The 25,714-nt window shown below is 44.7% G+C and overlaps 1 protein-coding gene across 1 annotated transcript in view; it reads left to right on the forward strand.

Moving 5' to 3' along the window:
* Positions 1-25,714, forward strand: part of GC2 (golgin Putative 2) — a 104,465-nt gene that overhangs the window by 38,896 nt on the left and 39,855 nt on the right. Inside the window, exons 2-7 of the mRNA XM_086823437.1 lie at positions 9,487-11,055; positions 11,189-11,299; positions 11,754-11,813; positions 12,250-12,307; positions 22,019-22,080; positions 22,165-22,257. Coding sequence (XP_086679563.1) covers positions 9,487-11,055; positions 11,189-11,299; positions 11,754-11,813; positions 12,250-12,307; positions 22,019-22,080; positions 22,165-22,257 — 1,953 coding nt within the window. The remainder of the gene's footprint in view (positions 1-9,486; positions 11,056-11,188; positions 11,300-11,753; positions 11,814-12,249; positions 12,308-22,018; positions 22,081-22,164; positions 22,258-25,714) is intronic.

Below are 25,714 nucleotides of genomic sequence, written 5' to 3' on the forward strand. Positions count from 1 at the left end.
TGGTACAATAAGTACAACTCTCCATTCAGCTAGTACAGCAGGTAGAATGGTTGGTACAGTCGGTACAGTGGTTGGTACAGCAAGTACAATGGTTGGTACAACCGTGGCGGTGGCTGGTACGGCAAGTACAAATGTTGGTACAAAATGTACAGTGACTAGTACAGCAGGTACAGTGGCTTCATTATTTCTTCACGATGGAAGCCTCCAAAACAGTCCCCAAAAGCCGATATTCTTCATGGGCAACCTTCAAGTGAGAGAGAAAGGAAGTAGCCATCATTAGGGCAGCCTGTAACAGTGGTAGAGGCTAGTGTGCAGCAAGAGAGCCTCTATTAATGAAGAGAGAGGGCTCCAATTTATAGATTTGGGCCTCCCATGAGCTAAAATGGCAAGAGAAGGCTACAATGACAAGTCGAGAGCCACACAATAGCTGAAGTGACAAGTGTGAGGCCACTTGTATCACTTTGATCCATTTTCTAACAAGTGTCAGGCCACTTGTCTCACTTTGGTCCACTTTCTTGCCACATGTCCCCATCTAAGAGATGGGTTCTTCCATAAACTTTATCTCTAAAAATATCCCAACTGGTAGACATTCTGTCATAGGCACTTTGCCAATTCTCGGTATCTGCTCAATTCCACATGTAATGACGCGAACAGAATTTCCATCCGAGTCGGGCCAAAAATAGCAACTCTCCTAAATTTTAGGAGTGTGGTCCTTTGTATTCTAGTATAATCCCCCATTCCCAAAGCTTGTACTTTCAAAATATTTGGACATCCTGGAGTCCATCAGACCCCTTTTATACTGGGAAATGTCGAGGTTGGTGACATCCTTCCCAACTTCTTAAAAGTTGTCCGCAACTTTAAGCTTGAAGCCATGTATTCAAGATATAATCATGTCCCATCGAGTGGGCGAGACGAGACAATCTCAAAAACCCAATATAACTGAAGAATCCATGTTCCAAAAGAAATCGGTGAGACAAAATAAGTCTCCATAATACCAATATCATGTCCAAAAATAAATGGGTGAGAATTCCATGGAAGATATGCTAGACACAGGCACAAGAGCCAATTGTGTCTCAATCACCAATATCAATGAGATAATCATATGCCAATGAAAATCTCTAGTTACACCTGCACCTCTGTATGGTGCCCCCATCTGGGGTCCTAGCTTATACCACAAGAGGAGACAGAGGAGAGAGCCGGCCGAGACAGATACAGAGGAGGTATATGATGGGTGGAAGTCGATGGAGAGGCCCTTAGTGGCGATGATCTCACGCATGATTAGGAGTAAACCATCAGTGCCACATGAGATTGTGCGGGCAGAGATGGGCGTTGCACCGATAGTCATAGAGGCTCTATTCTAGACAGTGACATACTGGCATAGGCTATGGGAGCTTCCATTTGATAGATACCCCCGGCTAGCCCTGGAGTCCTTGAGACAGTTGACACTTGAGGGAGATACAGAGTGCTGGTATGCACAGGTAGGCACTTGGTTTGGCATGCACGGTATGCAGATGGAGGCACTCCCCCCCCTTCCAGTACAGCATAGAGGCCCCGTCATTTGCTCTCAGCCGCGCATAGAGGCCCCGTCATTTGCTCTCAGCCGCACAGAGCGGAACAAGATTATTAGAAAGGACATTGTCAGACTGGATACTCAGAGGACATGGAGTTCACCTAGTCGTCCACTGGGGACAAAGATGGCCTTCTACAGAGATCACCTCCTATGCCTGACAGAGGATGGGTTCGTCATCTGTCCACGCTACATGGACATACACCTATCCTTTGGGGTGAGATGTGAGATCGGCCAGATATGGTCCGCACCTCGTCCCACCAGCTAAGAGTGGAGACTGCCAGATATGGGCCTAGGGCGGCCGCACCAGAAGATTGGATATGCCAGCTCTGTCACACAGAGCCCGAGACAAAGGACCGTTACATATGCCGATGCCCCGTGTACTATGAGATTCGGGGGAGGTTCCACTGCCTCTTCCAAGCTGGGTTCGGACCACTTTCCAGGATTATGGACATCCTGGATCAAAGATGCCTGGGACTTTTTCTTCTAGAGCTCCGTAGAAACAGGGAGTCCTTAGTGAGATCCAGATCAGCTGTACTTGCTCGAGCACCAACACAAAGAGCTCTCACTGACTTCTTCCATACCAGCACTCTGAGGGCCGATCCACCCATCATACCCAGACCACAGGCTAGTGTAGGAGCTCGGCCAAGAGGTGTGACACTCGACAGGTATCAAATAGCCAAAGCTTTGTCCTCGGCTCCTGAAACTGAAAAGGTCCCCATATCTGCACTCCATAAAGCATAGCTGATGTCACTAGAGTGTCAAAAAGCCAGAGTTTCGTTCGAGGTTCCTGAAACTGAACCTGCGAACACATCCTCTCCAAACCACCCAGGGCTGCATGTGCTCTAGTCAATCTAGTCTCTGCTGCTCTCCTCATCGAAAACACTGGCCCACTGAATACTACCCCAAGATATGTATATGCATCTGTATACTCCACAATCTCCTGCCCATATGTAAATGTGGAAGCTGATCGCCTAACCCACTGTGGCGTGGTGTTAAACACCATAACCTTGGTTTTGCCAAGGTTGACAGACAATCCACTATCATGTGCAAACTCATGTAAAGCATCCAGATGACGCTGCATACCCTCAGGAGAGTCAGAGATCAACACAATATCATCAGCATATAACAATAGTGGGATCCATGTACCTGCTAGCTGGGCTCCTCTGTCCCCCAATCTCTCAATGTAGTCAGAAGCCTCATCCACATACATACCAAACAGTGAAGGAGATAACGGGCAACCTTGCTTCACTCCTATAGTGGATTGAACCAAAGTAGAGACCCCCTCTGGGGTGCGTACCTGTCCTGCAACTGATCTGTATAAAGCCATAATCCCCCATATGAGCTCTGTGGGTACCCCCCATCTCCTGTAATCGCCTCATCAATCTGGCTCTGGGCACTGTATCAAATGCTTTGCGGAAGTCCACAAAGCTACAATAAATCCGTCGCCCATGCGACCTGCCCTCCTCAATAATGGCCCGCAGAGTCAAGATGTGGTCAAGAGTAGAGAAACCTCCCTGAACCCTGCCTGTCCCTCTGCTCGAATGCCAACTCTCTCTGCCCATCTACTCAACTGCTGCTCAAGAATGGATGCATACAATCGTGCTAGTGTGTGACCAATCATAATAGTGCGATAATTACCTGGCTCCATAGGGTCCCCTGACTTGAAGATAGGCACGATGGTGGACCTACTCCAAGTCTCGGGTAAGCCTTCGCACATAGCACGATTGAACATCACTGCTAGAAGCTCTGCCAGCATGTCTCTCGCATGAATAAAGTGCTCAGCAACCAATCCATCGTGATCATAGAGAGAGAGAGAGAAAAGGAGTCGCCTTCAGCAGGCAGTCGTCACCCCCAGCAGATAGTCGCCATCAACAGGCCGTTCAGCAGAGATACGCTTGCCCTTTGTGTGATCAACATCCTTGCAGAGAAGACAACACACCACCTTTCGTTATCAGTGGAGCTGCTTGCAACAAGAGGTATTACTGTAAATACAGCAGGTACACTAGGGTTTCTAGCAAGTACTGCAGGTTCAGTAGGGTTTCCAGCAGGTGCTGCAGTACAGTAGGGGTTCTTCGAGGTGCAATAGTTTCCGCAAGTACTGCAGGTACAGAAGAGTTTCCAGCTGTCGGTACTGTAGGTACAGTAGGGTTTCTAGCAGGTGACTTGCAGGTACAGTAGGGTTTCAGCAGGTGGTACAGAAGAGTTTCCAGCCAGTACTGCAAGTACAGTAGGGTTTCAGCAGGTACTGCAGGTACAGAAGTGTTTCCAGCCAGCACTGCAGCAGGTGCTGAATTTGGGTTTGAGAGAACGAGTTTTCTTTGCTTTTGTACATGGATTTGGATGACCCGGCTGCTGCTGTTGGCGACATGGCTGCCAATAGCCTTAACATGGATCTTATTGAGGAGATGATCGAGAAGGATGTGGGTTATGCTTCAGATGCCTCAGAGCAACAAAAACGTCAAAGGCTTGATGTTGATGTAAGCTATACTCCGGTGAATGTTGGAGAGAATGCAGAGGAAAGTTCTCAGGCACCTTCTCCGGAGTTTGCACGTTTGCTGCAGATCACTGGTGAGCTTCTGCAAGAATATGTGAAGGCAAATAGCGTGCAAATGGCTGCAGTGGATAATAGTGGTGTGGCTGATGTATGCATGGAGACTCCTTTGTTGCTACAACAGCTAGCAGATTTTCATGATCGTGCTGCTATCTTTTTCTTTACTGGGCGTATTCCATTGCTGCCTCGTCTTAGAGCATGGCTGGGCCGCTTGGTGTCGCCTGAGGCACTTGAGGAGATTTACGATGGTCCGAGAGGCTTTTATGAAATACTTTTTCGCACTTCGGAAGCCCGTAGGGCAGTCTTGGAGCAGGTGCCACTTTTTTTGGATGGGCAGTTGGCTCATGTGGTTCCGTGGAAGCCTATGGCAGAGTACCAAGATATGTTGCGCCAGGCTTGCCCAGTTTGGGTTGAAGTGAAACAATTCCCACCAATGTTTTGGCGTGTTTTATCAAGTCTCATGCGAGGTATCGGTGATGTCTTGGTGGTGCCTCGAATGACATCTAGAAACCGAAATCGTCTATGCATGTTGTGGAATACTGGGAGACCTAGGCCGACACATTTGCGTGTCAATATGGCTGGGCTGCAACCTTTAATGTATGAATTGAGGTGGGATACATTTGCTGGCCACTGTTTCAAATGTGGTGAGATGGGCCACTTTGTCTCCGAATGTCCTAAGAAAGAACAAGTTGCTGCTACAAAGGATATCCTTGATGGGCAGTTGCCCGTGGAAGATGAGCATGATGCTCCTTCACATGATGCCCAACACATGGATGTACATGTGGATGTTCAGAATGAGGTTGAGCAGCCATGGGTGGAAGTACGTGGTAAAAAGACACGATTTGTTGCCCCGCGGGGGGATTTCTCAGATGCTGTTTGGCGGGGGCCTTTGCGTACTCATCAGGGGCCCTTACATACATATGCTCGTCGCCCTTTGGGTTCAGGTGCCCAGCAACAGACCAGGATTGAGAGGCCGGGAGGCCAACTTTCTCAGGGTACAGGGCCTCTTGGGGGGGATAGAGTAGAACGCTATCCTATTAGAAATCGCCTAACAAAAGAAGCACAACAACAATTGCCTCTTGTGTTTGGTTCGAAGGGTGAGGTCATCTCGCCATGGGATGGTCATTACCCTTTGACACGTGCTCGGGAACTCCAAGGGCAATCTGAGATCACAAATACCATGTCTAAAAATGCAATGCTTCAAAAGGTTCGTGATTTGGCAGATTGTCCTGGGCCTAGTACACGGCCTTGTTGATTCCTTTTTTGGGAAGGCTTATGAAAATTGTACAATGGAATGTAAAGGGTATTTCTTCGCGCCAAAAGCAGTTCAGGCTTTGGCGTACAACTTTTTGTCATGGTTGGGATGTTTTGTGTGCAGTTGAACATAAGCAGCATAAGCTGGCTGGCAAAGCCTATGTATATAAGGGATTTCATGTTTTCTACAGCGGACATCCTGCTTCGCAGTCAGGTGTTATGTTTGCTGTTCGTTCGCAGTTTCAGCCTTCTCTTGTGATTCAAGATGTTCATGGAAGATTTCTAGTGATACAGATTGTTTGGGATGATACGCCTTTATGGTTGTTAGGGGTGTATGCTCCAAATAATGCTCGTGCACGCCGTTTGCTGTGGAATGACTTGTGTGCTCTTTCAATCTCTCATCTTGGCTTTGTGATGGGGGACTTTAATATGTGTGTCTCCAGGGAGCAAGCCACGTCGCCTCATTCTGTAATGGATGGTCCGGAGAGAAAGGCGTGGGAAGCTTTTGCAGCAAGGTCGCTAAAACAAGACATGTGGTCTTGGTTGCATTCAGATGAAAGGGGTTACACTTATGCCTCACAACAGTTTCGGGGCACTTATGCTAGATTGGATAGGATGTATATTTTACATCAAGATCTCTTTTGGCCAGAGGTTCTTACTATGAAGGTTGATCAGCAACAGGTTTTGTCAGATCATTGGCCGCTTGTGTTTGAAATGGTCTATCATCCTGTGGATGCATATAAAGGCTTGTTGGGACGCTTGCCTTTGCGCTTAAATCACACTTTTTTGGAGCATGAAGTTTTTGATGTTTATATGCGTCAGTTGATACGACATTTTTCCACAAGAGTGTCCATGGCTGATTATCATGCTTGGCCAGTGTTCCTTACCAACACTCGGAAATTAGCACGGCATTATGGTCTTGCTAATGCCTCTATACAAAAACAGCATGTGGCCCTCCTTGAGTCACTTTTAAAGGGCTTGCAGGCGTTCATGTTTACTGACTCTATGGATGCTGAAGTTACGGATGCCATAGAATGGCTGAAAAAGGAGCTATCTAGGATGCAGGAAGCACAATATGTTCGCTTTAAACTACTTGCACGTCTTGATGCTTTGCGGGATGCTAACTGTCAATCTCATCGCTTCTATGATAAGTTGCATCAAAAACATATGCGTGAGAATATTGTTAGGCTGATGGATGCCAAAGGCAACCTTGTTACTCAACCTTCTGAGGTTATTAAGCATTGCATCAGGTTTTATGAAGATTTGCTTGCCCCTCGAGAGGATGTCTCACCGGCTGTCCTGGCTGCAAGGGAGTCACTGTTTGCTGAAGTACGATATCAAGTTGACCCTGATGTGGCGGTTCAGCTTGATGCTCCTGTTACTCAAGGGGAAGTGGAAGCTGTTCTCTCCAAACTTCCCATGGGAAAGAGCCCTGGTTGGGATGGTTTGACAAATGAGTTTTTCCGAAAATATGCTGATCAGCTTGCAGAGCCTTTGACGCTTATTTGTCAAAGGGTTTGGGATGAGGGATATATGCCTGCCGATTGGAAGTTGGGCATACTTCGTTTGTTGCCCAAAGTCCCTTCGCCTACTTCTTTGGCTCAATGGCGCCCGATCTCACTTATGGGTATTATGTATAAAATCTTTACAAAGATTTTTGCCAATCGCTTGCAGAAGGTGCTTCCTACTCTTGTTTATCCATATCAATATGGATTTGTGCATGGCAGGAATATTTTGCATAATATTCTTAATGTTCAAATTGGAGTGGATTATGCCAAGGCAAAGAAGCAAGAGATTGTGATGGTGCAGCTGGATCTTGAAAAAGCTTTTGATCATGTCAGCTGGTCTTTCCTTTCTCAGTTAATGACAGCCATGGGCTTTGGTCCCAAAATGGCTAATTTGGTGCATTTACTTGGCTCTGGCTCTATCACGCGGATTATGCTCAATGGAGGACTTTCGGATGGTATTTCTCTCACCCGTTCTCTCCGGCAGGGCTGTCCTCTTAGCCCTCTTTTCTTTGCCATTGCCACTCATCCTATGTTATCTCGCCTAGATGCTATGGCATCGCATGGTGAAGTGGTTGGTTTGCATCTCCCTCATGGCAAGCAATTGGTTGCTCAAGCCCTTGCGGATGATACTTTTATGTTTCTCAGGGCCGAAAAAGCCAATATAGATCGAGCAATGGAAGCTTGGAATAATTTTGCATTGGCTTCTGGGCTGAAAATAAATTCATCAAAATCAGCCCTCATTGTATGCACGGAATTTGATCTTGAGGCATTAGGGTGGCAAGGCCGTGTGGTGCATACAGGAGACATTATTCGTCATCTTGGATATCCGGTGGGTGTGGATGTGGACCCCCAAGCGCTTCTTGCTTGGATTTCTGCTCGGATCTCAGATAAATTTGTGTATTGGAAAGCTCAAGGGTGGCCTATGCATGTGAGGGTTAAGGTAGCTCAGGTTATTATGCTTAGCATGATTTCCTATTTTTTACCTTTGCTACCTTGGACGCACAAATCTCTCATCCGTTTGGTTGCTCCCATTCGGTTTATGCTGTGGAAGAGGCAAGGAAATATTATTTTGCATATGGTGGCGCGTAGGTGGGCGCTTTTTCAGGATATGTGTTTGCAAGAGCAGCCTTGGGTTTTCATGGCTTGTGACTTGATTGAGTTGGAGGGATTGTCACATGGGCGGACACGTGTGCAGGCTTCATGGTGGGACATTGTGAATGCGGCTCATCCTGTCCGTATTCGCTCATCACACATTTTATCGCATATTCTCCTTTCTTGGCATGAAGTTCTACTGTTGGCTCGGTGGGATCCTGGTCATGAAAGACTACTTTTGAACTCTTTGCAGTTCGAAACATTTGTGGAGTCGCGTGTCATTGTTTGGCCAGACAGAGATGCTTCACGCATACGACTCAACCGCATGGTCAGGCTAGGCTTGGTTAGAATCCGAGATGCTGTGATTCCTGGTCGTGAGACAGGCCATATTCATTTCGTCGTATTCGGCAGCACTTTAGGGTTCCTCGGACATTTCAGCCACTATGGGCTGACATCATGCATGCAGTTGAGCCTTTTACTCCATTGCCTCGGCCATCTGCAGATCAGCCTTGGCTTGATTGGGCACTATGTAAATCTGGTGACTTGATATCACTCTCAGCTAACCAGGTCTATCATAAGCTTGTATCAGAGAAAGATTGGGTTTCAGCCAAGGCCAATAAGGTGTGGGGATTGCACAAGTCTAAATCATGGTGGCAGAAAACTCTTATGCGTGGTTGGCAGTCTAAACTCCCTTACCAAGGTAAGGTTTTCATTTGGAGGATGTTGGTGGGAGGGTTACCTACACGGGATCAGCTGAGCCGTTGTAAAATTACACTGGCCTCTTGCTTCTTCTGCACGACATGCACTGAAACAGTTATGCATCTGTTCATGAGTTGTCCAGTGGCCCGTCAGATTTGGTCTTTTGTCTCTCGCGTTTGGGAGGCAGTAGAGAGGTCTACTGTTTCGGCTCATCAGTGGATATTTGGGATTTGTCCTCAAGTCATTACTTCAGACAGCCACCTTGTGATATTCCATTTCCTTAGATGGACAGGACTTTGGCATATTTGGACTACACGGAATGGGTTCATTTTTGATTCCTTGTCTGGAATACATGGGCACATTCTACGTATCCGCGGTTTGCTGCTTTGGCAGTTTTCTTCTCTTCTCTCAGCTCAGCTACTGGATGCAGATGTTATTTCCTTATGGTCTACGGCGGCTCGGCTGGCTCATCTTTGATGCTTCTATCTGGGATGCTTATTTGGCTAGGAGGCTTTCTTATTAGTGTGCAGGTTTGCATGGTCATGATCCTTTAGAGGATCTTTTGTGGGGGTTTTGTTTGGGGCCATAGGTTCTGTGTGAGCCATGTGGCTGATGTACATTTTACATATAATATAAAACACCATTTCACGAAAAAAAAAAAGAGAGAGGGAAAAGAAAGAAAAGAAAAGATATATGAATGTCTACGGAAGGCCAGATTGGCCTATGAGACAAATATGTATATACTATACAACAAGTCCATGTCCTGAGAGAGATTGATTTATCTGCTGTGTACTTGTGTGCAATGTGTCCAGATTGATCAACAAGCTGCAGAATCATTAGGTAAGCCTGAGAAGCAGAAACCAAGTGTCCTTTTAGAGGGGAAACAAGGGACTCTACATGGAAAGGTCAAACAGACCTCTGATCTCCCATATGCAAACTCTGAGGATATCTTAAGGCAAGCTTCATCAGGAGGAAAGCTAGAAATAGGGTCTCAAAAACCAGCACCTTCAGCACTTTCCAAGCTTACCAAAAAGTCCAACCATGGTTCTAGGGTACTCAATGGTAGTGCAGGGCCTGAAGTGAAAGATCTAAGGCTGAAGAAAAAGCAACTAGTTTCTGTTCTTCAAAGTGCAGAGGACTCTGAGAATAATGTTCACAGGGATGATTGGACAGAGCTTTTGGCTTCCCCAAACATTGACCTTGTTTCTTCTCCAGTGCCTGCAAGCAGCGTGGGAAGCTCTGATTCTGGTTGTACTGGCTTCACTAAGGGAGCCTCTTCTAATTTCTCGTCGAATGAAGGTAAGAATGGGGGAGTGCGCCCTCAGCAGAGTGATGGTTTTCCTTCAAGAAACTCCTCTCAACCAAACCACTATCCACAGGTTCCGTCTCTGACCTCGAAGGTGAAGCCTTCCATGAGGCTTTTGGACACGGGTTTGATGGACTCTAGCAAAGCAACTTCACCTCGGAGGTTTAGAGATGAGACCCTTCGACGGCATCTAGAGCTTGATTTGGCTGGGGTTGATGGGGATGCAGAGGGAGGAGTTAACAAGGATGCGGCTTCTGCAACTGCAAATGACATTGGCACAAATGGGCATGGTATAGACACTAACCATGCCGTGACAAGAATGTCAGATTCTGGAGAATCAAAGCATGTCTCACAGAGTGTTGTGGAAGAAGGTGATAGAGAAGATAGTGCAGTCGAAACAACTCTGCTAGAAAGGAAAAGGGAGAGACATAGGAAAGAGTGGGAGCAGGTGCCGGCAACATCATCACTTGGCTCAGCCTCTGAGCGCATAGATCACTTTGCGTCAGTGAATCCAAATTTGGATGTGGCTAATAACGAGGGTGACCATGAAGATTTCAGAACGGTTAGTGAGCCTACTGGTTTGAAGGAGCCTAGAGCAGCTTTTGAAGATCTGTATGAGGAGGTTAATGAACTCAAAGAGAATGCAAAATTTAGTGTAAAAACCTCTATCGGGAAGGGTGAAAGCATACTCAGCTTAGTATCAGAGGCAGAACATCTTGACCCAAAAGTTGAAGGCACAGAATTGGTAGCAGGAGATGACATGGGGAAGTTAGAAGAATCACCAGCAATTCGGATGCCGCCTTCTTTGGAATCAGATGTTGAAAGCTATGAGAGTGGTTCCATGACTGAGACAGAATCTGATAGAGATATGGAGTCAGAGGAGGATGACGAGATTGAGAGGCGCAAATCTGCTCACAAGAAAAGGATAGCCAGGAGAAAGGAGTTGGCTGCCATTAGGGCAGCAGCAGCGCAGGCGGCAATAAGAGAACGAGAGATTTTTGTGGAGAAACTAGAAAAAGATGTAGTCACGCTCGAACGGGTCCTTGCCGAGCGTGAAGAGCAGCAGGAACGGGAGGTATGTGTCTGTCACTTTCTTCTTTCTTTTTGTCTATTTTGTTTTGTTTTATGCTACTTTAGGCTGGACTTTTGCTTCTTTTTGTCCCCCTTGATTTGGAGTCCTTACATTTGGTTTGCTGGACAAACTACAGGCTGCAGAGCTTCGCTTGAGCATTGCGGAAGTGTTGCATGCATTGGAATTGGAAAAGAAGTTGCACAATTCTACAAGAATGGAAGCGCTGGCAAAAGAGTCCCAGCTGGAGGTATGTTAAAGTCCATTCGGTTCTATAATTGCTCATTCTTAAGGGCATTGTGGTTTCACATGTCCTGTATTGTGGGACTCCCTGGACATGCATCCACCCTTAAGGGATTCCTATAAATACAGGAAGTGAAAGGCTCAGAAGGGGGTTTAAAATCCTTAATATGCTTCCTGCCACCACTGCTGCATCTTTGACAATATAATGCCCAGAAATTGAGGCTTTTTGGGTGTCCCTTAGGCCTGCCTTTTCACGTTGGCTGCCTCAAGCACTGGTCTAGCTCTCTAGCTTCCCTAGACATGCAACCGCCCTAAGGGAAATCCTTTAAATAGAGGATAAGTAGCATGCTGGCTCAATTTCAGCTTGTAATGGCATGTATTCAGGCTACAATGGCTGCTGTTTAGGGCAATTGAGCTGCTGTTTACACTTATGCCATTTAACTATGCAATCTTTTGTGCAGAATCAAAATGCTGATCTTGCAAAGTCTCTTGGAGCATTGCAATGGGAACTTGAGGAACAGGTGCTTCTTGTCCTTTGTGTCTGTATAGTAGGTGCCTGTTTTGAGATGGTTCTGTAAAAAAATCAAGCATAGTGATATGGTATTTTTTTAAAAGTAAGGCTTCTTATGTTGGTGAGCCCTTGCCCCAGTGGCTATCACACTATGCTGCTCCAAAGGCAACGTGATTTTGAGATCGTGACACCTAAATATACATATCTACTCGAGTACACACGCATGCACTCACACTGGCATACCTCACAAAAGTAACCCTTCCTTTGTTAGTGAAAGTATAGGGAAATTTACTGGAAATTTGATCAAGGTGAACTTTACAGAACTCAGTTTGAATGCATAAACAAATCCACATTGAAAGGTGACACACACAGAGAGAGAGAGAGAGAGAGAGAGAGAGAGAGAGAGAGAATATATATGTACTCTCATCTGTGTTTGCTATTAACAGATGTTTCAACTCTCGAAGGCTCGAAACATGGTTGAAGCTAAGGAGGCCATTAAAGCAGGTACATGCCTTTCTTCAAGTACAGAAACATCATATTTATGTTTTCTTATTAGACTGCAGTGCATAAGTACAGGTGCACACAATTAAACCATGTTGCTTGTAGCCCCTTCCGTACTTGTAGCATATCTGTGTCTTTTCCTGACAAGCATCAAGTTTCTTACCCCCCCCCCCCCCTCGCCCGCTCACTACCCTTCCTCCCTGTCCGCCCGCTATTCTGTTCGCCTCCCTCTCGCGCTATGCTCGCCCGCCTGCTAGTCCCTTCGCCTCCCTAATGGCGTGAACCTGTTCGCTTCGCACTGCCTTGCTCGCGCCGCTCACTGCCCTTCCTCCCTGTCCGCCCGCTATTCTGCCCGCGTGCCATCAGATCGACTCTCACATAGAGCTTTTGAGGCGTCCAGGCAACTCGCAGAGAGTGGAGATAGGAGATCATGGTATTCACAGATGATACAGTGGCTTACTCAGCATGGTCTTGACATAGATCACCTGCCACCTTTCCAGTATGATATACATGCACCACACATCCAGCTCTCTCACAGTGAGAGGAACAGAGTCCTTCGGCAGAATTTATGGCAGCGATACACTCACGAGACTTGGATTACACCCAGTCAGCCTCTACCGCTGAAGATGCTATACTACAGAGATCAGTTTATGCGTATCTCAGTGGATGGATTCATACAGAGACCTGGATACATGGATGTGTACATGCCTCACAGTGCCCGAGTGGCGATTGGCTAGCTTAGAGTGTCATCACACCAACTTGAGATTGAGGCAGGTAGGGCAACACGGACCCCCATAGCAGAGAGGATATGCAGACTATGCCAGGAGGAGGTTGAGAGTGAGGAACATTATGTATGCAGATGCAGAGCATATAGTGTCATTAGAGAGAGATACACCACCATCTTCAGTGGACATCCCTCACTCCGCCAGATCATGGAGGTCACAGACCAGCGCAGATTTGGCCAGTTCTTGCTAGAGAGACAGCGCCATAGAGAGACACTGCTACAGACTCATACCACAGGGAGAGGTGGGCGACAGCTCCAGCTCACTGATTTCTTCCAGAGATCTATCCTAGTGCCTACCCTGACACAGGAGGGGGTTACACTCCAGCGCGCTGCGGACCTCCGAGCCAGACGGAGACCGAGAGCACCAGGCTACCAGACTCCCAGACTACATCGGAGGAGATCACAGAGATACGGGCTCGACATAAGCACCATATAAAGGAGCGGCTAGCTCACTTACACTCACACCCAGAGATCATGCTCCGAGGTATTTTTGCCTCGCCATCGCCTATGTATCACATATTACACCCCCATTATGGTACTGGTTGGAGCTAGACAGATCTGCATTGCATTCTTGTATACCCTACGCATATAGGTTGCATACTGAGCATCTAGCAGTAGTGCTCCATCCATCACACCCCCCCACTGGCTCAGTACTTTCATAGTTTATTTCATGTTCATTTTGTCCTTTTTTTTTCTGGACATCCAGAAGACATTGACAGTTGTACATTGATTTGTCTCATAGGTCGAGTTCGGCCTCTAATAGACGTTAATACAGCTTGCTTTCTTTCTTTCTTCTCTCTGCAGCTAGACAGATCTCAGAGAGCTAGACAGATCTGCATTGCATTCTTGTATACCCTACACACATAGGTTGCATGCTGAGCCTCTAGCAGTAGTGCTCCATCCATCACCCCCCCCCCCCCCCCACTAGCTCAGTACTTTCATAGTTTATTTCATGTTCATTTTGTCCTTTTTTTTCTTGACATCTAGAAGACATTCATAGTTGTACATTGATTTGTCTCATAGGTCGAGTTCGGCCTCTAGTAGACGTTAATATAGCTTTCTTTCTTTCTTCCTCAGATCGGATGTATGACATATTGTACCCAGACTATAGGACTGGATGGAGTTAGGAGTAGATAACATATCATACTGTATCACCCCTTCAGCATATAGAGATGCATTAGTAGCCCTAGTACTCCATCCACACCCTCTCATTTGTACACCACCATTGAGTCCCCTATGGTCGTGTTGTCATACTTGTACATTTTATTCTCACTCCACATTTTCCTCTTGATGACTGGAGGAACATCATTGTACTACTTGTTTGTCTCATAGGCCAATTTTGGCCTTTTGCAGACGTTAATATATCTTTCTTTTTTCTTTCTTTCTCTCTCACAGAGAGCTCTCACTGATTTCTTTCAGGCTAGAGCCTCGAGAGCATATCCACCCACTTCCTCCGACCTCCAGCTGATGTAGGAGCCCGGCCAATAGGAGTGACATTAGACAGAGCCATTGAGCTATGTAGAGCCTGACTCCCCTGACATAGTGGCTGTTGCCCACGCTCACGTCACCTCAAGAGGATCAGAGCCATCATTTCCCACCACCCCTGGACTTTCTCCCGCCGTTTCAGCCTTACTGCATTGGGTTCCATGTTGCAGTGCCCTATGCGAGATATTCTTGGCTGATGCGAGAGCTTGAGGCTCTTTGTTTTTTTAATGGAGATTTTCTTTTAGTTTTACTTTCAGTACCATGATGATGTATTCCATGGATATGATGTAACATTTGGTCTCATAGGTCATTTTCGCCTTTTGAAGATGTTAATACAACTTTCTTTCTTTCTTTCTTTCTTTCTCTTTCATACAGACATTCCTTCACATAGAGAGAAGATGAGGTTGAGTTGGTCGGATCATATGTATATTTGGGAATCATTTTTAATGGCCCGCTCTTTACTATGTGCCCGGTTTCCCAGGCACAACTGGCACGAGGATACGCTGCTCTTTCTCGTTTAGAGAGACTGTGTTTTCAGGATCGCTTTTAGAACCTAGTACCAAATGCTGGCTATTTGATACTTTGGTTCTCTTGGTGGTGATATATGGAGCATCTTTCTGGGTACCAGACTTAGGAGCGGAGGACTGGAGGAGAGTGGAGAGAGTGGAGGTTATGATGTTGTCACACATGATTAGGAGTAAGCCATCGATGCCACATGCCATATTACTTATCGAGTTTGGATCAGTGCCTCCCGTCATAGATGCTATGTTCGAGGCGGTCACATACATATAGCATGTCTACACATTACATAGAGATCATCTCCAACGGTTAGCTTTGGAGTCCTCTAGACAATTGGCAGACGTGGGTCATAGCAGTTGTTGGTATGCACACACCACCAATTGGTTCGAGTCACATATCTTTCAGATGGACCGTCTCTCCCTCCCTTTGAGTTTAGCTTGGACTCTTCCCCTTTCTTGATCTCTCATGGCAACAAGAGATCCGCCTGAATTTGACCTGGCTTCATATAGACATGGACATGGATTTCCCCAAGGCTCGTCTTTTAGAGCGCATTTCTTGAGAGTCATTGGGGACGGATTCATTGAGAGGCCCATCTATCTCCACTCACGTCCCACGCCATGAGGATGGCGATTGCTTAGTTGAAGGTGCCATCACATCACCTCTAAATGGGAACAATAGAGGGCATCCCATGGGACAGACATGGTTATGCAGGCTATGCAACACGGGGGAGATATGTTGAGATATCAAGCTCAACTAGTGCGGATATAGATGACACGCTAGGATGATACCTCCGCACTTACGCCATTGGCGTGGTTGGTGAGATCATGGTTGATATGCCGCTAGTGGTTTATAGGCTGTATGACAACCACTTTGGTTACTAGAGTTTTGGCATAGATATAGTGCCAACTCATATAGTCGAGTTCACACTATGAACCTTGTATGTTTTAGTAGTAAGAGTACTTTTCCTTATAGTATGTACTCTTATTTTAATGTTATGGTAAGTAGAGAAGTGAAGAAGAAAGAAGAAAATTCAGCCTTTTATCTCTTTGTTGTGTGCTTGTGTACTCTTTTGTGTGTGTGTGTGTGTGTGTGTGTGTGTGTGTGTTAAGAATGCTTACAACGAGCTCAAGCTTACACTCTCCTTCACGTTCTTCTCATGGTATTGAGCGTCGGTTCATGTAATGAGGTCAAGAGGCAAACAAAAGAAGCGGTACATGGGTAAGGGATAACTCCATCTCTTTCCCTTTGATTTTGAAGCAAATCCTTGCAGGTAGCTAGTAGTCAAGGATAGCGATAGTAGGCACAGTAGGAGGGGACACTGTCATCTCGGTGAGCCCTTTGTCAGTGAAGCAAAAGTGTAGCGCGTATTGTGCTTAAGGTTGGAAGGGCCCTTCTATCGTTATTTTTACTATCTAGAGTCATTTTGGATCCCATTTTGGGTCTATAGTTTTTTGCAGACACACTATAGAAGCGTTGACAGTGACAATTTTTAGTCGTTTAGTTTACTGTGCATGTATTGCGTAGACCGTTATGCACAATGGTCGATTTGAAGTGTCTACAAAGATTTTGGGATTTGCATATATAATGGCAGATGTATGTTGATGTGATTGGTTCACATAAAGTGGTTGCATAATAACATGTTTACAATACCTCTAATAATTGTGTATTTGTCTATCAGACAGATTATTGAAGATTGCAAGATTTCTGTGTGAGTGTAGAAGTTACTGCAAGTTTTGTTTGGCCTACTCCATACCATATTTGATGGAGGTGAAAGTTATTATAGGTAATAATGTCTGATAGTGTTTCTTTGCCTTAGGCCCAAAATCCTCTCATAGTTATCGTTTTTCACCGCTCATAGATACTTTTTCTATCCGCGCATAGGTGATGTCGTTGAGAAGCACCTTGGGGTTTTGAACCGAGGATCTCCTGGTCCTAGTCAAGCACCTTAACCACTTGAACTATCACCTCATTGACCTATGTCTCACCTCATTGACCAATGTCTGAAAGTGTATCCCAGATTGTGAGTAGGAAGCCGGATAAGAACAACTTTCAAGAGCGTGGAAGTTCAGGATGTCAAACTTCCTTATAGGAAAAGGATATTGGGAGTTTATTATAGGTGACGAGGAGTCCCTGGTTATGAAAATCCTACTCCACAATATGTACAAGCCTTATCAAGGTTGTATTGGTTCTCTATTAGGTGTCCAATTCTATGATTTGTCATATAGAGGATGCAATGATACCTAAAGATGCATGGGATACCTTGGTTAAGCTTTATAGCACAAGTATCAAGGTGAGGAAGATGTAGTTAAAGCAAAAGTTGCATAATGTGCAAAGGGATAAGTTGTGTATCAATGATTACTTATTGAAGATTAAAGGGCTTGCAGATGTCCTGGCCTCTAATGGAGCACCAGTTGATGATGACAACTTGGTGTCGGTCACTCTGAATGGACTTGGAAAAACTATGATCAGTTTCGGACATCTATCCGAACTCGGGAAAAATTCCGAAACTTTTAGGTCTTTATATTTTTCTGATCAGTGAGGTGATGGATGATCAGTGAGGAGATGAATGCAGGGAATAAATTTGTAACATGCGCAAGCTTGCAGATGAGGATTATACTTTGATAATTAACTCTCAGCCCTTTTGTTCTTGACGATATATAGCACAATGTAATAAGAATAAGAGTGTAGAGAGAGAAGAGAGACACAGTGTTGGTCCCAAATACCCTTTGAAGGGCTCCCACACATATGGTGTATTTGCTTTATTGAATGGGTAGAATGATTGACTGCTGGGTGTAAATAACTAGGACTGAACTGATCTTGGAGACCTTCACTTGGCTGAGATGACTTTTAGGCTTAAGATAACCCTTGATCTTATCTTCCATCTTGCCCTTGGCTCCTCTTGGCTGTCTAGGCCCTTGAATCGTAGCTCTTGGAGAATATATTAGATGAATTATGCAAGTAACTGAAGATCGCTTATATATGTTCTCCCATATGCTGGTCAGTTTTTGTAGGTATCCCCACAAGATCTGCTGCACAAGCTATGGAGGGTGAAAGATTTCCATGATGTGACTGTAGGAGAGATGAGGGTTCAAGGAGAGGAAGATCAATTGGGATGTATGCGACATCCCCTTTTGCTTAATTTGACGAAGCTGCATAGCCTCCAAGTAGTCCGTCAATAATGTTGGATAGTCTTCAAAGAAGTTCTTGTCAAGCCAGATTGCTTCATTTGTCCCTCGATCTCGAAACTTCGTGATGAGGAATTGATGCTCATTTTTTTTCCTGAGAAAAAGATCCTTCTATTAGTTAATAAAAAACAGCCACGATGGGTCAAATACAACCCCGAAGGGCTAGATACAACATCGCCTCATGTATAGGGCGGGGATCAAATAATCAAAGGGTGGAGAAAGATGCACTTCCCCTCCGGATGGCCACTCTGTGAGGAGAAGGCTATCTCATACCGGGGGGCGGGGCGGGGGGGGGGGGGGGGGGGGGGGGGAGGGGGAGAACCACACATGTGGTCTATAATGCCAAGTGAGATCACCTCCTCTATCGGTAAGAAAAGGGCCAGGCCTCCAAAGTCTCAGGAAAGCTTCTTGCCGCTCCCGCATGCGGTCAAAGCCTCCGTGCAACTTCCCCCACTGACCGCGGAGGGTATGGATAATGTCGAGCAAAATGCTCCTGATGGACTCCGTAGGCGGATTGTGGATACCCTCTATGGCTTTGCTGCATCTAGCCTGCCACCATATGTGTCATGCTGCAATGCTACTGCAAATCTCCCATCTCTGACATGAGCCCGGTCTCTAGTGGCCCATAGATGGGGTTGTGCTTGGTACTATCGAAAAATGGAGGTGAGAGACTTGAAGGCCAAGCCCCCCACCATCCTCCTCATAAGCCTTGACCATTTCAGCCTCAGTGGCCCAAGCGACGGTGCCCCAAGAAATGATCCGGGTCGAGGTCCTATCCATCGTGAAGATGCAGAGAATCCGTTGAGCCTTCGGGTAGTTCCAAAGGCAATGACATTGAGACTCCTTAGGGTGGCCGCACCTCGTGCAAGCTGCGGGTCGACCTCCAATGGCCAACCACGTGCCAACCTCCAAACTCCTGTGTGCCACTAGCCAGAGAGAGTGATCTTTTGGGCCGAAAACTGTCCTTGAGCCTCTTCCAAAAATTTGAGAGGAAACGCTAAGAGAGGCCTTGGGATTACCAATGTATTGCTGCTGTCGGGGTGCCATCAATCTCTAGCATCTGAATCCTACGGCCTAACCGCATTGTATATGCAAAAAGGGGGGCATCCAAGGTCTCCTCCCGATCAATAGGGTCATGCCAAGTCCACTCGACAGAGTGAATAACTCTATGTGAACAATAATAACCCAAGGGCCAAGTCTCACTTGTATAGTGGCTACTATTGCTAAAAAAGACTGTTCGGTCATAAATAGTCAATATACTTGGTATTATTTACCATGAGTCTTAGCCGCCTGTATCAGCTTACTTCCTCTAATCCCGCCTAACCTTGTTGGATTAGACGGTTAATCCTAAAGATTAATACTAGGTACGTAACAACAACTTCCTCATTGCAACCTTTAGACAACTAGATGTGTCTAGGCACCCACAATTGACCGGCATTGCATGGAGGTTGCCTTTGAGACCCCAAGGTAGGTGTTCCAATCAGAATCAAACACACAGAGAACCCTTTTAGATCTCATTGGGTTTCCAGATTAGATTGTCCGATGTCTATGTAATTCTATCAGTCTCTAAAGAGTGACTCATGATTTTAAGGTTTCTTTTTTTGGGATACCTTATGCATCTTCTATCACAATATTACTGCTTATCATGGATACTTTTGGTCTCATGGATCAATGCGCTTCCTTGCAAATGTTCATACCAGACAGTGACTTGTATATACCACATCTATACCTTGGATAGAAGCAGGTTCCGTGGGCTGGCACTAGAGTCGTCTAGGTGACTAGCTGAGATGAGAAATGTTAGGGCTTGGTATGCCAGGGTTACTAAGTGGTTCTTCACACATGAGCTTCTATGTCACCTGCCCCTATTCCACTACAATTTGGATGCACCACTATTGCCTCTCACTTGCCAAGACATTTACTAGACTTATCTGAGCTGACCTCTTCAAACTAGAGATCCATGTCACATGGCTGGATCCACTGAAGCTTCCTACGAAAATGCAGTTTTCTCGGGATCACTTTATGAGGTTTATAGAGGATGCATTGATAAGCCTGACTATCTTTATAGACACATGCCACATGCCATGAGGATTGCGATCGACCAGATCAAGAGTCTCATCTCATCGCTTGAGGGTCGAGACTGGGCGGGCATAGGGCACACTACCTGAGAGAACAAGATCTGTCGATTTGTTCTCTAGAGGTCAAGACATAGGAGCACTATCTTTTCAGATGCCCAGTGTACCATGAGATACAAGGGTTTCATTGCCTCTTTAGGGAGGGATTTGGGCCACTCTCTGGAGTCATTGATTTCCCAGACCAGCGATGCTTGCGACTCTACCTGATTGAGTTGCGCCACCACAGAGATTAGCTATGCAAAGGCACAGAGGCAGATCCCAGATACTTCATAGCCCACCATGGTAGCTAGGCGTTTCTAGAAACGAGTTTCCTAAATGTTTTTGAAATGTTTCCTACCTATGCTAAACGTTTCCTAAATGTTTCAAGAGAAGGGGTTGGGGTTGCGTATATATCAGGCTGAAAAAATTATGTGAATGCTGTCTATTTTATGCCATAAGGTTGTACAAAGCATGAAAGCTATGAAACAATCAACTTCAAGGCAAAAAACATTGAATAGTTTCCTATAAATGCTAGAAGTTTCCTACATGGGAAGGGGATAGTAGGTACTAGGTCAAAAAACAGCATATGTATGCTGCCTAATTATGCCAGAAAGCTGTACAAATCATGGAAGCTATGCAACAATCAACTTCAAGACAAAAAACATTGAAGAGTTTCCTACAAATGCCAAAAGTTTCCTAAACATGGGAAGGGGGTACCAGGTCAAAAGCATACGTATGCTGCCTATTTTATGCCAGAAACAATCAACTTCAAGACAAAAAAAGTTGTACTTTTAAAAAGAGCTAACTAAAAAAGGCAAATGTAGGAAATGTTTGTTTCCTGTAGAGATCCATCATCCTCGAAAGATAGAGGAGTGACCCTCCACAGGCAGCAGATGTGGAGAGCCTGTATACTGTTATAGATCTCGAGGACCCACTTGGATCCCCTCACATTGTATCATTGCAGCATTGCACCAGCGGCACTTATGTTGCTGTTGTTTCTTCTCTCAGTTATTTTATCATGGTTTTTTTTCGATGATTTTGTCATTTTTCATGGACACATTGTAACGCTTTAGTCTCATAGACCCTTTGGTCTTTTGTAGACGTTAATAGAACTTTGTTTCTTCTTTCTTGCTTTCTCAATTTGGAGGATCTTATGACTTAGACTCATGCCATAGGTTACTATAACTTTTGCATGAAAGCTCAGATTGGTTAGGAGCTGTAAAAAGCCAAGTTGTATCCATGTGTATATCTAGGAGTTACTCCTTATTCAGATCTCTAGTGGTATTGTACATTTGTAATCATGTTTTCACTTCCTATCTGCTGAGAGTCGAGACACAGAAAATTTAAATACTTCAGATTGCTACTTGATAGAATCTAGTTGTAATTTTTGGTTACATACGACGGATGTTTTTTTCAATATTTTTGTGGGTGGCACGAAAAGGTGCACTCTGATATAGACGTGTGTGTACATAGAAGAGGGGGGGAGGCACATGCCAAAATTATTTGTACATGCCATATACATCACATGCGTATACATGTGCTCCTTTGTTTTTTACTGCACGTAAGAGATTGTGTCGAGATCCATGTGAAACAGACAGACCTGAGTCAACTTATGTTGTGGGATTTATAGAGCTGGAGAGGAGGCTTGCCAAAATTCGCCATGATAAATGCCACAGTTGGCCAAATGGAGAGGTAATTGGCTTGTCCTTGGGAATTAATAAGCGTCCATGATAACAAGTTTGTGAAACGAACATGACTTAAGGTTCTATTGTACAGTCCAAGCTTGCAGGGAAGGCTAAGGATGAAGACTATTCGTTTGAGGAAGAGCAATCAGATCTGTGGAAGAAAATCCAACAATGCCAAATTCAGGTGCGTTTTCAAGAACCTCTCACACCTGCTTTATTACTTCTTTTAGTACCGTAATTGCATTCGGTGTTCCAGGGTGAGAAAACCCATAATTATGTGACGCGCATGGGGATTCTGGGAAAGCGTGAGTTGCTTGGGCAGGTTATACAGGCAGCTAGACAGGCGACACGGGCAGACAGATCAGTCATGTGGGTGGGTGGGCAGGCTTTTAGAGCAGTCACACCAGTCAGCAGCTTGGTAAGGTCAGCCCACGACCAGCATGAAACTGCAGATCTGCACCCAACTTGCATAATTGAAGGGGTTGTAAGCCTATAAATGTGCTGCCCAGCCCAGGTCATAACCCTCAATCCTACAGCTTTCCAGATTTCAGATCTTGGAAGCCCTACAGACCGAGTCTTTGTTTTGTTAGTCTTTATCTCTTGTAATTTAGCCACAGCAGACCCCTGTTCAAATTACCCCACTGTCATCAATGTAATAGTTCGCCAATCTGCAATATTTTGACAAATTTGGTTTTTTTTGGCACCAACTTAACCAAACCCTCTTGCCATGAGGATGGCATAATTTCCTATAACCATGATTGATTGATCGTAAAGCAAGAGTGGCTGTTTAAGTATATCCCAAAACTGCAGAAAGAATTCAACAGTTGAGCCTTCCCATCCTAGGGATTTCAGTTTGCCCAAAGATTTAACTGCATTGTGAAGCTCCGCTTCCGAAAAAGAAACTTCAAGGTGTTGTGCTTCTTGTGCATCCATAATTCCTATCACATGAGAAAGTGGGTTAGCACGAGCAGAGCAGGTGTTGCAAAAGCATGTTGGAAATGAGTCACACATTCTTGTTCCAACTACATGATATTATGTGTCCATTCACCATTTGTCCTTTGTAGTTGTGAAATGCAATGCTTTTGCCTTGATGCAAGCTTTTGAGGAACATTCCTTATCTAGTAATGGTTTTTGTCACGATCGGATCTACCACTTTTTCAACTTTCTTTGATCATTTCTTTCTAGCTTATGCCTAGCATAATGCATTCTTTCTTCTTCTTGAGGGGATAACATACAAATATGGGTGAGTTCTTCAAGACCTTGCAATTGTTTTTTAACCCACACATTGTCTTTCTTTCTTCTCGTAAGTACCATTCTCCATAATCAGTTATAACTCCTTGCATGTGAACAACAAAATGATACCAAGCAACATCAATATCCTCATAAATCTCTGCATTAAGAGCAACAACAATATCACCCACCATATCTTGAAGCAGAGGATGAGTGAGATAGCTATTGTATATTAGCTGCTCATCAGCAATAGGAGTACCAAAATAGAGACCCATCCATAGGCGAGCATGATCTGAGTGTCCCAAGGAATAATCAACCCACATATGACATGTAATAGGAGCAAAGTGATCAGCATTCAAAGAGTACCGATGATCCAATCTAGGACGATATTCAGCAAAAGCATTATGATGGAATGTAAAGCCTTTCATGTCTGCACATGTTTCTTTCCACATATCCATTCCATTTAGTTGATACATTGCATTTTTCCATGACACCCTTTCAATTGCAATCATATGCCAAACACCTCTGGTGTTGTCATCTAGCGATGGTGAGTTATTAAAATCTCCGCATAGAATGCGTTTGCCAACCATGGATACTATAAGAGTTTTTGTCAGAGTCAAGTCTTTGTGCTGAAATTTGATGGAGCATAAACTGGTCCAAATTCATAAACTATTTCATTCAGCATGCAGTGTACAATGATAAGATGACCATCTGGATCATTATAAGTTACCTTTGGTTGTAGTTCATGTCTCCCAAGCACACAGACCCCAAAAAAGTATTGATGCTTGCATAATATATATATCATAATCATGGAAAAAATCAGTTTGCCCAGCTAGAGCATGCTAGTTATGTTCCTACAAACACACTATATCCGGTTTCATTTTATATACATAATTCCAAACTAGTCTCCGAGTTCTTGGATTATTCAAACCCTATACATTATATGACATGCATTTCATTGTGACATTCATTATCATGATGAAGGGAGTAGAACAAAATGTAATTCATATCAATATGAGCTTGTTAAGTGCAATCCATATCAATATCATCTTGCAAAATCTTGCAATTTCAGCATTCCTCCTTTGACCACTTCATCCCAAAAACCTCCCCCCTCAGCTGCCAACATGTGTAGAAGTGGAAGCTCTACCCTAAGAGGTGGTGTTGATTTTGTCCATGTATGAGATTGCAATGGTCGAGGTTTAACAATGACTACTTTACGTGCATTTGTAGTTTGCCATCCATTTGCATCTGGCACATTTTTATCATTGTTAAGAGAGGATTTCTGAGTTGACTCAGGACGAGTGTTCAATCGTTGTGCAGCTCTGCCTTGAGTTTGTACGCGTGTACTTACAGCAGGTCGTGATACGATTAGGCATCTTAATGGGAGGAGGCTTTTGGATAACTGTATTTGCCAAGAAAATTAAAGGCGGAGGGATAGAGTCAACAGGTGGTTACAGTTTCAAGGTCGGACATTCCGTGGCTAGGTGTTCAAACTCGTGACATGTGAAGCATGCTCTTGCAAATACACCCCATTGCATCTCAAAGCATTTCTCATCCACATGCACATTCTCTATTTCCACACTTATAGAATTTGGGGTGGGTTTATGAGTGTCCCACAATATGCAAAATCTATTAGGTTTTCCCATTATATGTGAGACGCGTACTTTCTAGTAGTTTTCAGTGATGCTTTGCCAATTTTGGCCAAAGAATTGGGTACAATGATATGCCGCCCCATACAGGGCAATGATGCTTAACCAATGCATGGTAATCCTTGGTGGGAGTCCAAGGGAGCACATGTACCATTTGCTTGCCATAGAACACGGGATTTTTCCAACAGCTTTTGTTTATGCATCGTGTCAGATAACGCAAGTTGCAACCTCAAAAAACCCCTGGCAGCATAACACACACCTTCAACAAAGCAACCTCCCAACAGATTTTTCAGCCATTGAGCCACATCATTTGCAGAGGGCATTCTGCTAGAAAAGAAAGCTATGAGTGCTCCCTTTGGATTTTTCTTGACCTTGGAAAAAATCATCTGCATGGAAATTTTGCATTTTAAAGTGGGTTTAGGCTTATACATCATACGAAAGTTGTGCATCCAGATCAACAGGCTGAGTACCAAATTGTTCTCTCGTTATTTCTCTTCAGATCTGAAGCATTAGTTCTTCTTGAATATAGATGATCAGGTGACTCCATGATATAAACACACAGGCTCTGTAAAACAGACACACACAGAAGCTAAAACAGAGGCAGAGGCTTGGCTAAGAATAAAGACTGGTGATTTGACAACCAGCAGGTGGGATACATACAGAACATATATGCATGCATCATACATACATATATATACATATATATACATACATACACACATGTGCATGTATGTATGTGCATACGAGTATATTGTACACACA

Source organism: Cibotium barometz, chromosome 29 (assembly GCF_041138505.1).
Source record: "Cibotium barometz isolate CiBa-2024 chromosome 29, ASM4113850v1, whole genome shotgun sequence".
Classification (NCBI taxonomy): domain Eukaryota; kingdom Viridiplantae; phylum Streptophyta; class Polypodiopsida; order Cyatheales; family Cibotiaceae; genus Cibotium; species Cibotium barometz.